General features: G+C 34.1%; 1 protein-coding gene across 5 annotated transcripts in view; it reads right to left on the reverse strand.

Annotated features, from left to right (window-relative positions):
• Positions 1-14,145, reverse strand: part of CFAP20DC (CFAP20 domain containing) — a 251,615-nt gene that overhangs the window by 151,806 nt on the left and 85,664 nt on the right. For all 5 annotated transcript variants that reach the window (XM_059387861.1, XM_059387860.1, XM_059387863.1 and 2 more), the window contains exon 5: positions 12,294-12,408. In XM_059387861.1, the coding sequence (XP_059243844.1) occupies positions 12,294-12,408 (115 nt within the window). The remainder of the gene's footprint in view (positions 1-12,293; positions 12,409-14,145) is intronic.

Raw genomic sequence — 14,145 nt, forward strand, 5'->3', positions numbered from 1 at the left:
TCAACATGTGGATTACCTGAATTAGTTGATTTTTATAAAATATTATTTTCATTACTCTTGGTGATCAATCATTCTTCAAATCCTTTTTTTTTAGTTTTCTTGATCTCTGATCACTTTATACCTACATGTAATTCTAGTCTAGCAGGGAAGAACTCTTGATTTAAAATATTCCTAATTATGGGTTTGAGAATTATGTATCAGGAAAATAGCAAACTGACAGAAAAAAGACAGTATTGCTTAGTTTGTTGCTTGGATTAATAAGAGAGTTTATACCATAACAGACTCTTAATCTCAGGAAACAAATTAAGGGTTGCTGGGAGGTGGTCGGGGAGGGACAGGGTGTCTGGGTTATGGACATTGGGGAGGCTATGTGCTATGGTGCGTGCTGTGAATTGTTTAAGACTGATGAATCACAGACCTGTACCCCTGAAGCAAGTGATACACTATATGTCAAATAAATAAATAAAAAGAGAAGAGAGTTCATACTATTTAGTTCCAGCATGAAATTCTGCATAAAGGAACTGGCAGGCAAAGGGTAAAAGAATGATGCAAAGCATGAATTTCTAGTTTTTACTGACTAATATTTTGGCCATATGGCTTTAGTTTTAATTTTAAGTATTTTTAAAGAGTTTTATAGATTTATTTGAGAGTAAGAGAGGGGAGGAGAGAGAGAGAGCGAGTGAGAGAAAGCACACTTGCATGCATGTGCATGGGGAAGGGGTGGGGAAGGGCAGAGGGAGAGGGAGAAGCAGACTCCTCACTGAGCAGGCCTGACATGGGGCTCCATCCCAGGACCCGGAGATCATGACCTCAGCCCGAGGCAGCTGCTTAACTGACCGAACCACCCAGGGGCCCCCATATGGCTTTATTGTACTGGTAAAAGGCCAGTAGACTGTATGAACACAAACACACACACACACACACATACACACACACACACAGACCACTCAGATGCATGCAATAACAAGTTCTTGGTCGTCTAGCACTTTTTGATTTTCCTTGCCATTACTGCAGGAAAGATGTGAAGATAATTGGATTCATTTTGCCAGTACAGAAAGAGCCTGAGTCATGGACAGTGCACAGCTCTAGCTAGCGCTTTCTAGAGGAAATCACTTTCCTTTCTAAGAGGAAATCACAAACAAGAAACCACAATTTCATAACCCAGCAATCGTAAAGCACATCTCTTCTCACAATTTTAGAACCTCATTCTGTTTCTGTCCTCCTAAAATGATAAGAATGGGGTTTTTAAATGTTTATTCTTGTGTCTTTTATAATAATTTTTCACATGTTAGCTTGAATATCTCAGAAGAAAATCTCTTACAAAAATTGCTTACAATGACCTTATTCATCTCAATCACCATCATCTTGTTTATTAAACGGTGTAAGCAGAGATCGAAATAGTAATTTTATATCCGCACGGTCAGGAGAAGCAATTACCTATTACTACTGTATTAAAAAACAATTTCCTCAGGAAAAGCAAATCATGACAAGTCCCTAGATGGAGGGAGGGGAGTTTAGGAGAGGTTGGGCTGTCAGGGCTGTAGCTCCTGGTTGAACCACAGAAAGGCAAGTTCCTTATATAATATCTTTATGATACCTATTTAGCAAATGACCTCCACACCTCCCATTCCTACCAGCATGAGCGAGCAGTCTCTTGAAATAGCAGCCAATCTTTCTCTTGCTAATTCTCAAGTCACCTTTCACTGTGCCCTCTGAAATCCTTACACTGAGAAGTACTTACTACTCTGTATTTTTCTAAGGGTCCTACATACCTTACTTAATTGAAACCAGGCTTTTCTGAGATATTACTTTCCCTTCAACTCGAGTTAAAGCTCACTAAGGAAGCTTCATATGTGTTTCTACAGCCTCCAGTTTTGAGGCCACGTGGTTAGGTGGCACTGGGAGCGGGCTCACACTTCTGACTGGGAATCCTATCTTCTTTGAAGCTGGAGGAATTGCTTCCACTCTTAGCTTTGCTGATCTTCAAATCACTTCCTGGTCACTCCTGCTTCTGCAGACACACCTTCGTCAGCCTATCTACACATTCCTGAAAACCTGTGGGTCCAGATTCACCTTACCTTCCAACACTGTCCAATACCCTGAATCCCTTAACCTTTTTTCCTTCAAAAGCCTCCTCCACTTTATACAGTAACCCACTCACATAACTACATCCTGACATTTAACTTCCTTTCTTTGAAACACTTAACTTTTAAGATTTGGAATAAGAAATTATTTTCTATTATCTAATTATTATATAATATTCTATTCTTTAGCCTGTCTGGAAATCCCTTCCAGTTAAACTCTACTGGCAATTCCTTTGAAATACATTCCTCCTAAGGATGCAAGAGTGTGGGCTCTGCAGCCCATCTGCCTGAATTTGCATTCCAGCTCCAGCATCTACTAGCTGGGTAATTTCACAGTTACTTAACCTCTCTGTGCTTCGCTTTCCTCATTTGTAAAATGGTGGTAATAATACATGTTTCAGAGTTGTTAGGATTAAATGTTTAAAAACATGGAAGCACTTATAATAGTGCCTAACATATATGTGCTTAATATATGTTAACCACACCATCTTTTTTGACTTCATACCACAAAATACACAGACTTTAAGGATACAATTTGATGATTTTGACCATTTCATTCACCAGCATACCATAGCTCATCAAGTTATATGGCATTTCAATCACCCCAGAAAGATCTTTTGTGCTGTTTCCCAATCTCAGACTTATCCCTCTCAAGGGCAACCACTAATTTCTTTCACCTTAGTTTGTCTGTTCTATTAATTTATATAAATGGGGTCACAGTAAGTGGCTTCTTTCACTTGGCATTAATACTTGAGGTTCATCAATGTTGTTGCATGGATCAGTAATCCATTCTTGTTTTGTTGAGTAGTAACTCACTCTGTGAATATACCACAATTTAATGGTTCAGTCTTCTGTTGTGAGGCATATAAGTTTATTTCAAGTTTTTGGCTTTTATAAATAAAGCTGTTGTGAAATTCCCAGCTGAGTTTTTTTTTTTTTTTTTATATGTACTTACATTTTCGTGGATAGACACCAAGAAGCGGAGCTTTTGTATCAATGGGTAAACGTTTAACTTTATCATAAACTTCCAAAGGTGTTTCCAAAGTGGTTACGGTGGAAATTCTCCATGTATGTTAGAAATGTATAATAACTGCTTTATATCGAACCAACATTTAGTATTTCCTGTCTATTTTTGCTATTATAGTGGTTAAAGTAGTAGCAACTGTGTTTTTCATTTGAATTCCCCTGATAGTATGGAGCTCTTCACATGCTTGTTTGTATAATCTTGGTGAAGTACTTGTTCAATTGTTTTTGCTTTGAAAAAGTTCTTTTTTTAATTATACAATTGGAGAATATGTTCTGGATAGAAACTTTTTGTCACATATATATTATGAATATTTTCTCTGTGGGTTGCTTATTCATTTTCTTAAAACTGTCTTGATGAGCAGTTTTAATTTTTTTAAAAGATTTTATTTATTTGAGAAGGAAAGAGAGAGCAAGTGAGCATGATTGGCGGGGAAGGGCAACGGAAGAGGGAGAAGACGACTCCCTGCTGAGCAACAACGGGGAGCCCAACACGAGGCTTGATCCCAAGACTTGGGATCATGACCTGAGTCGAAGGCAGAGGCTTAACGGACTAAGCCATCCAGGCGCCCAGAGCAGTTTTAAATTTTGGTGAAGCCCATTTTGTCAACTTATTCTTTACTAGGGTTAATGTTTTCTGGGTCTTAAGAAATCTCTTATAGTTATTTATATTTTTAGCATTTATATTTGGATGTTAGAAATGTATGATAACTGCTTTATATCGAAGTAGTTTTTTGTGAATGATGTGAAATATTGGTTGAGGTTCATTTTTTTTCTCCCATATGGATACTCAAGAGAAGTTCTGGGTCTGAAAAAAGATGTTCCTATCTCTATTGAATTGCTCTGGTGATTTGGTTGAAGATCAACTGACTATACATGCATGTGTCTATTTGTAAACTTTTTACTGGTATCTTTGCCAAGAACACATTGCCCTAATTACTGTAGCTTTATAACATGTTGTGAAATCATGAGGTATAATTTTTATATTTTGAAAATTGTGTTGTATTCTGTCTTTTGAGTTCCCATATATATCTTAGAATTTGTTTATAAATTTTGCAAAAAATATTTTTTAAAAAAGCCTGTTGGGATTCTGAGAGGGATTGGACTGAATATACTATATTTGGATCCAAAACCAACATGTCTCCATTTATTTAGGTCTTCTTCAATTTCTCTCAGCAATGTTTTATAGCCTGCAGTGTAAAGGTTTAGCATATGTTTTATTAAATTTATTCCTGAGTATTATGTACTTTTGACGCAACTTAAATACTTTTAAAATTAAAAATTAAAACTGTAATTGTTTAATCACCATACTGTATACCTGAAACTAATACAACACTATATGTTGACTATACTGGAATTAAAATAAAAAACTTAATACAAGTATTTAAATTAAAAAAATTTTTAAACTTCAATTGTTTATTGCTATAAACAATTTATATAGAAATATATAGAAATATAGTTGACTTTGGTTATTGATGTTATACTCTGTGACCCTACAAAACTCACTTAATCTAGAAGGTTTTGTTTGGTTTTAGCAGATTCCTTACAATTGTTTTAGATGATTATGTTGTCTGCATAGAGAGAAACTTTTCCTTCTTTTTTTCTAATCTGTACGTGTTTTATTTCTCTTTATTATCTTACTGCACTTACTGGGACCTCCAATATAATGCTTAATAGAAGTAGAGTGGATATCCTTGCCTTGTTCCCTATCTTAGTGGATAAGTAGTCAGTATTTCACCACTAAGTATGATTTAGTTGTAGGTTTTTTTTTAATTTTTTTAAATAGAACTCCTTTATTAGATTAAGAAAGTTTCTTTCTTTTCCTACTTTGATGTAAGCTTTAACCATGAATGACTAATGAACTTTTGTTAAATGATTTTTCTATGTTTATTGAGATTACCTTATGATTTTTTCCCCTATTATTCCATTAATGTGAAAGATTACAGTGACTGTTTTTCAAATATAAGACTAACCTTAAATTCCTGGAATAAACACCTAGTCACGGTATTAAGGATTCATGTGTTTATGTTCATGATTGATACTGATTTATAGTTCTTTTTTGGGAATTATAATATCTTAGCTTGCTTTGTTATCAACATTATGCTGACCTCATTTTATTCAATGATTTGGGAAATGTTCCTTTTCTTTAATTATCTGAAAGACAGTGTCTAAAATTGGTATTTTTTTTTTCTTTAAATGTTTGGTAGAATTATATGTAAAGCCTGGATGTGAATTTTCTGGACCTGTATTTTATTTGCAGGAATGTTTTACATTATAAATTCAATTTCTAAAAATAGATATATGGCTATTTTAACTTTTAATTTCTGTTAGTATCAGTTTTAGTAATTTGTGTCTTTAGCAAAAATTTCCCACTTCATCTAAATTGTCAAACTTACCGGCAAAATATTGTTCATAGTATTCCCTTATTTTCCCTTTTCCCCATTTTCACTTTTGATTTTAGTAATGTGTGTGTTCTTCTTTTCTTGATTAAAGTAGCTAACAGCTTGTCACCTGCTAAATCTTTTCAAAGAACAAACTTTGAACAACTTCAAACTTTGAACAAACTTCTCCACTGTCCAGTTTTTATTTCATTTATATATTCTCTTGATTATTTCTTTCTCCACATTTTACATGATTCAGATGCATCCCACAAATTTTGGTATGCTTTAATTTCATTACCATTTGAAATTAGTTAAAATAACAGTTAGAAATGTTTTCTAATATATCCCATAATTTTTTTTTTTTTTTTTACTTACAAGTTACTTGGAAGTATGCCGCTTTATTTCTAACTACTTAGGGACTGTCCAATTATATTTTTGTTATTAATTCCTAATTTAATTCCCTTGTATTCACAGAACATACTCTGTATGATTTCAGTCTTTTTTAGGTTTATTGAGATTAATAAAGCCTAACATATCATACACCTTGGATAAACCAGAGTGCACCTGAATGTAGTATGTATTAGGCAGTTGTAAGATGGTATGTTCTAAAAATGTCAAACAGGTCTGGTTGATTGATAGCATTTTTCAAGTTTACTGATTTTCTCTCAATATCTAAGAGGGAAGTGTTGAAATCTTCATATAAAATTGTGAATTTATGTTTCTCTCTTTGGTTCTGTGAGTTTTTGCTTCATGCATTTCCAAGCATTGTTAGTAGTTGTGTATATATTTAGGTTTGTTATATCCTCTACATGATTAAACTCCCTCATCATTATGAAATGTGCCTCTGTACATAATATTCCTTTTCCTGAAGTCTACTTTGATATCAATATAGCCACTCCAGCTTTCTTATGGTTAGTGCATGTATAGTATAACCTTTTTCCTTTTTAATTTTTTCACTTGTGTCTTTAGATTTAATATGCATCTCTTATAAACCATATACAATTGTGTCTTGATTTTAATTGATCTAATAATCTCTTTTAGTTGGAGAGTTTAGCCCATTTCTACTTAATGAAATTATTCCTATATATGAATTTAAGACTACCATCTTGCTGTTTGTTTTCGATTTGTCTCATCTCTTCTTTGTTTAGTTCTTTCCTATATTCTTTTGGATTGAGTGAGTATCTTTTTAGTGTCCCATTAATCTCATCAATTGGCTGATTACTTTTACTCTTTTATTTTTTCAATCACTGTATTAGTCTGGAATAGAAATCATTAACTTATCACAATCTAACTTTGAGTAATATTAGAATATCTCATGTGTAAGAATGTTAAAAAAGCATACTGATGTTTTTACCATTCTTTGTGTTAGTCATATACTTTACTTCTATACTGTTAGTATTTTTGCTCTCAACAAATACTTTTAAAGAAATTATGATATGAATAAAGAATCTTTTAGATTCATCTATGTACTTTTTAAAGATTTATTTATTTATTTGAGAGAGAGAGAGAGAGCAAATGGGAGAAGGGACAGAAGGCGAGGGAGAGAGAAAGAGAGAAGCAGACTCCCTGCTGAGCTTGGAGCCTGATGAGGTGCTTGATATCACGACCCTGAGATCACAATACTGAGATTACGACCTGAGCCAAAATCAAGAGGTGGACACTCAAGCCACTAAGCCACCCAGGCACCCCCAGATTCAGCTACATATTTATCACTACTGGTACTCTTCTCTCATTTAGATCCACATTTTCATCTGGTACATATTTTTTTCAGTCTGAAGAACTTCCTTCGATATTTTTTCTAGTGCAAGTTGCTAGCAATGAATTCTCTAGCACTTTTTAGTTTCAGTGTTTTTATTTTGCTCCAATTTTTGATGAATAGTTTCACTAGATACAGAATTCTAGGTTGACAGGTTAAAAATTATTATTATTTTTTTACCTTAGCATCATTCCATTGCCTTCTTTATTTCATTGCTTCTGAGGGGAAGCTTGTGATATATTTTATCAATGTTCTCTAGTGAATAATGTCATTTTTTCTTCTGCCTACTTTTTAAGATTTTCTCTTTATCACTGATTTTCAGCAATTTAGTTATGACATACCATGGCATGATTTTGCAGTGTTTTTTGTTTTTTAAGTTACGATATACCATTGTGTGGGTTGGTACTGTTTTTGAGAGATCTCCAGCCCTTAATTTGTTGAGCTTATTGGATCTGTGAGTGTATTTTTCAAATTTTGAATAATTTCAGACATCATTTCTATAAATTTTCTCATGCTCAATCTCTCTGTTCTCCTGTTACTACGTCAATTACACACATATTAGATTGGTTGATATTGTTTCTAAAGCCATTCAGACTGTACTCATCTTTTTTTTGAGGTCCCCCCTGCACTGTCCTTTGTTTGAATAGCTTCTACATTCCTGGGTCAATTTTACTGATATCTCCGGTATTTAAGTTGGTGTCAAGTCCATCCAGTGAATCTCGGTGCCATTTTCTCTGTTTTTGTTTTTGTTATTTTTAATTTGCTTTACCTCTTTAAGTATATTTCATATCTGTCCTCCTCTTCTACTTCTTTGCTACTACACTAATGCAGGCTTATATGTCTCACCTAGACGTCTGTGCATTGCCTCTTAATTGGTCTCTTCCTCTAGCTCTCCATTCTGATATCATACTTATTTTCTAGAATGCAGATCATATTGTGAAATTTCTCCATGTTAAAAATTGCTTTAAAAATTTCTAATGGAGGGGCGCCTGGGTGGCTCGTGGGTTAAAGCCGCTGCCTTCAGCTCAGGTCATGATCCTGTGGTCCTGGGATCAAGCCCCACATCGGCGGGCTCTCTGCTCAGCAGGGAGCCTGCTTCCTCCTCTCTCTCTCTCTGCCTGCCTCTCTGCCTACTTGTGATCTCTGTCAAATAAATAAATAAATAAATAAAATCTTAAAAAAAAAAAAATTTCTAATGGACTAAAATTCGTATTTCTCAACATGACTTTCAAAGCCCTTCATGGTTTTGTCTAGTCTTCTTTTCTAGCAGTGTAATTCCATGCATTTGAGTCAGTTAATGGACCAACTGACATAAATTTTCATACTATTGTTTGTGTGTATTTATAATTTAGCATAAATACCTCCACATAATAATCCCCAACTTGGCTAGGCAAGTTTGATAATTTCCTTTAGCAGCATCTGGTTCCTAAGACTAGTCTGGTGTTTACCAGAGACCATTATAATTAATTGTTTATGTGTCTGCCTCCTCTGCCATATTATATTCACCTGTGGATTCCTATCATTTGTCACAAACCTTGGCCTATAGTAGGAGCTCAATAAATATTTGCCAACTGAAATGAATTTTAAGTTCAGAAGTTTATTGTGACACTATATTCCTAGTAAACATGGAATTATGTCAAGAGAAAATAGTAAAATAATAACAGTATCAACTAACGTTAATCGATCACTTATAAAAGCTTGGCACTATTCTAGGTAATAACTCTTAAAATCCTAACAACTCCTCCAGGAAGCAGGTTCTATTATTTTTTCCACCTAACTGATGAGAAAATGAAGCAGAGAGAGATTAACTGACTCGGATAAGGGCCCAGATAGGAAGTGACGACTAGAATTTGAACCACTACAAGCTAGCTCTAGAGGCCACACTTCAACTCTAACAATATCCTCCTGTCTGTTCATGTGATTTAAAAATGGGGTAATCATCTGTTTTCCAGAACAAACTTATTTTTATGTGGTTGTTCCCACCTCACATAAGTATTCAGGGACTTCAGAGGAAGACATGGAACTACTTTTCTTTCCCTAAATTTCTTAAACATCTATATTAGACAGGTGAGTAGAGAGAGAAAAACAAATATTTTTAAATGATATTCTCATGAAGGAGATGAAAACATTTGCAAACCTTCAAATAAGTATCAGAAGCATTCTAGGTTGGAATGGTTTCATTAAGGGACATTCTCTAGCATATTAAATATGTATCTAAATGACCTTGGTCTGAATAAACCTGTTTCTTCCACTCCCGTCTCATTCAGTAACATTCGAGAAATTAAATACTAATAAAAATCAAAAATTTCTAAATCACTGACTTTACTGGGAAAATGATCTTTGAGGGGAAATTTTAAAAACATTATGCCACACTTTCAGTCTGTAATAAAAGCTATAACATATTCCATCAGAGTCATGGTCAAGAAAGCACAACTCCTAAAGAGTAATTTTATCCATTTAAATGACAAACACTGGGTATATGAGTGGTAAAGGATACTAAAAGATTTTGGCATTGTAATTTATCATACCATTTCATTATATCTCCAATGAATGATTCATTCTCAATGATATTTCATACCTGAACTTCCTATTCAAATACAATTAAATTTACTGTACATTAATATATACTTTGGTAGCAAGACATTGATGTTCATCTGATACTATCACCAACTAATTAAAATTATATTGAAGAAGTAAGATTGATTTCAGTGAGTCTTGACTAAGTGGCTACCTCCATTGTTTAATCTGATGGTTATTAAATTTTCAAACTGTTCTTGCCATTGAAAACCTCAGTTAAAACTATAAATTGTTGCAATTTAAATATTAAAGTGAATTCTTCAAAATTAAGAACACGAAAAATAAATTTTTTTAATTGAAAAGTTGAACATTTAATGGTAACTGGGATAATAAATGGCCTATACATAAATATTCATATTGGTGTGGTCTAAGAATATTTGTTGCCTTTGGCTATGTAAAGGTTTTAGCTAAAGAACCAAGGCAAAGTGGACCATTTGGCAATTATCCTCTAAACTGGGGTTACAAACTCTATCTCTAGAGGGCCTAGGCAGATAACTTAAATGAATGAAGCAGGAATCATCTGAGTGCACCTGCATTCCTTATATGAGTGGAAAAACTAAACTTTACAGCAGAGCTTAAAGCTCTGTTAAAAGCATGTGGTTGCCTCTCAGCTCCAACTGACTGCTCACTGCACAAGAGACAATATTGATAACTTCTGATTTATAAATGTTAGCTGAAAACTTTAAAAATACTGTGTTCAAGGTTTACCCCCAAACTATCTATAGTTCCTAAAAAGTAGAACTGAAGAAAGTTTTGGCAAAAGAGGAAAGAACTAGAGCAACACCACAGCAGCACCAAGGAGAGCCCTAGGGATGGCATTTTGAATGGGTGGAGTGTTCTCTCTTACCTTGCTTCTCTCCATAGAAAATTCCCCTAAAATGATTTCCCCTAAAATCAGCTTTGATTTGATAAGGGCTCAACGGGAATAGATTAGATTAACAGTGGAAATGAAAGACCCTTTGCTACTGTAGCATCTCTTCGATTGGGAGGAAACTGAGGGGAAAGGAGTACAAGTTTTAGATTTGACTTTCTTAATACCTGCTTGAACAGTACAGAATATTTCTGGAATCATCAAGTGCATTTAGAGACATCCATGACAAACTCATTTGTTTTATTTCCCACATCAGGAGGCACAGTAAGAATTGCCTATTTGTTCAACATGTATTTATTGAGCACTTATCATGTGCCATGTTCTTAATGGGACTAGGGATAAAAGTCACATAAAACATGCTTGTAGTCTAAAGGTGGGGAGATAGACAAGCAAACATGATTCAAGCACAGGGTGAAGAAGTGTTACAAGGATTATGAAGTAGTGAATAGCAATGGTGAACTGTAACCTAAATAGCTATTCCACAGAGGGGAAATCATGGAGGCATTCCTGGAAGACGTAGCAACAAAGAGCAAATCGGAGCTATAATCCTTACCTAGGACTGAGACTGTGCAAGGCATTGTTCTAAAAGTCAGTATGTTTATTTACTTGCATTAAACTTCCAACAACTTTAATAGGAAGTATATCTCATATTATCTGCATTTTATAGATGAAGAGAATGAATACAGGAACTGGTACAGGGTCACATAACTAATAAGTGTCAGAATTCAGATACCATGCTCTTAAGCCCTATATATATATTAGAACATATTACAAGTAGGTATGACTTGGTGATTTTACTGGAATGCGGTCAGTATAGAAAAAAATACCTTTATTTGCTTTTTGCTTAGGACTGTCTCAAATGTACGTAAGCAATTCTTTCTGAAATTGGCCACACTCAGAAAAAAAGTTCTAGATGTTATGACTGTTTTGCCTTTTGAAATTTAGCATAAGCTCAAGTTACCTAAAATAACGACCTGTTTGCTTTCTTCACACCAGGATTTAAAACTACATATAACTATTCTCCATTGAGTCATCTGACTAGAGGGTGGGAAGTTGAGGTAGATGAGTTACAGAACACTGTCCCACAGGACCTATTACACTTTTTAATTTATTTTTATTTTTTTAGTTTAAGTAGTACATTTCTTAAGACATTAGATAACTGGGGCCACTGGCACATAGTCATCTGACTCATTTATTATATAGGAAATATAGGTCAGTCAAGTTTACTTTCTATCTCACAAGGTTTGTAAAGAAAGGGAATATTTTATTTTCAAATACTGTATTCCTACAAAGGTCACTACATGACAAGCATACTACTATGTGTGTGTCGATGATATCCATGTACAGAATGATCAGTTCAGATTTTAACAAATATTTAGAACTTCAATTAGTTAACTGGCAAAGGTGACTGAACTCACAAAAGCAAGGTAATGACAGATTTTTTTAAGCTCTCTCATGGGAGAGAAAGGAAGAGTATGAATTTTATTCATTTTTTATAGGACCATGGTACTTAAAAAAGTACTTTATAAACAGAGTAGGCCCATAATTAGTATTTGCTGAAATGAATTTAATATTTTAAGCAGCATTCATGTGGCACTTACAATTTTGCGCTTGATCATGAAGAGTGGGATTTTTGCATGAAGAGGAGTTGAGGACAGTTCCTTATGAACCGTTGATAAATACAATCTTCTTTTAATGTTCCCTAGATCAGTAATTCTGAAAAAAGAAAGAAGAGAGTAAGATTCCCATTAATATAATAACTACTACTTTGAATAATCATCAAAATGATATAATTTATCATATAGGCCCTTTGCAATAGGGAGATCAAAAAAAGAATTTAAGAACTGCCTTTCTTCTCTCAAGAAGTAATAAAATTTCTTCCTTAAATTCAAAGTGCTCACAAGCTTGAATGTATAAATTCACTTAATATGCTAATTTATTTCAGTACTCTACACTAGATTTCTACAGTCTTCTAGCCTACGAAAAAATTCAATTTGTATGAACTGAGAAACTGCTAGCCTTTAATAACCATGCCTGTTCCAACCCCTTAAGCTTGTGTTATCTTGGGACATACTGTCACCTACTAAATAGGAAAACATTATAGGTTTCTTTCCCTAAAAATGCACCTGTCATTTTATATAGGCTCTTAGTCTGCTTGGAGACAGACACAAAACACTGACTGTCGGTTTCACTTCCGAAGCACATATATTCAAACCGGAATTATAATACACAAGTTTATTGCTCACTATTCAGGTCAAGTCATAGTCATACCAAGGACACTGAATTTGAACATCTTTAATGGATTTAGACCACAGCCATGATCATAAAGATTAGGTTTGCTTCAAACTGATAGAGGCTCATTTTTATGTTCTGCTTCCTTTAGGTCTCAGAGGTAACACAGCAGGCTTAAAATCTCTAAACCTGTCTCAGGCTGCTATATGGTAGAGTTGATGCTTATTAAAGACTGTCTTTTTAATCAGAGAATAGTGATTTCCCCCATTTTTAGAAACTTTATCTAGATGTACATACTGCTAATTTTCTACAGTTAGTAATCCCTCAAGGTGACAACATTTCACTCAAATGAATTGCTACCAATATTTATTATGTAATTAACTATTTGAAAAGTCAACAAAGCTTCTTCCATACCTCTTTCTTATCTCCCCTTCCTACTTTTCTATTTTTATTATTTCTTCTTTCTAAAATAGATATTCTATAGAAAAACTATTATTGAACAATGTTAAGATTAAGTACAGTAAAAATTAGATGAGATGATTTCAGAGTATGTCCCAGACCCAAAAATACTACTACACCTACACACACACACAAAAAAAACCCCATAATTTCATTTAAAAAGCAATAAATCCTTTCAAACCAGAGTCAAAGGTAAGTTTAAGATGCAAAAGGATTAAGTCTACCATAGTTTTATATTTAGATGTGTAAGTAAATGTAGCCTGATTTTTGCCCCAAGGCAGTGTCTTCAAAGTGAGATGAGCACATGAGGTGGTGGGGTGGTACACAATCATCTGCTGAAGTACAGAAGGAAACTGTTCTATCTTTTATCCTGCCCTTTAAAAATGCTATATTTTGTGCATATTTCATTATATAGTAGCACAGCAACATATTCCTGTTTTTGAAATAAATGAATGTACTTATGTGGTTAGTGTGCTCAAACATTTTACCAATAGGGTACAGGTTCAGATATATTTGGGAAGAATTGTCATGTTATCAAGGCCTCTTGTGTAAGACACTCTGATTAGGGAAGAGAAGGAAAGACTACATAGGGATTTTGGAAAGGGAAAGGGAAGAAAAACTCCCTTGCATTATACAAAAAGTTTGGTTGCATCAACCAAAAACTGTTTTATTAAGTGTTTGCTTTGCTTATAGAGATTAGACAATGTCATTTTTATTCAAATTGGTATGGATAAAACTCCAAATAGAGGAATGTTTTAGTAG

The sequence above is a fragment of the Mustela nigripes genome, chromosome 2, assembly GCF_022355385.1.
Source record: "Mustela nigripes isolate SB6536 chromosome 2, MUSNIG.SB6536, whole genome shotgun sequence".
Lineage (NCBI taxonomy): Eukaryota > Metazoa > Chordata > Mammalia > Carnivora > Mustelidae > Mustela > Mustela nigripes.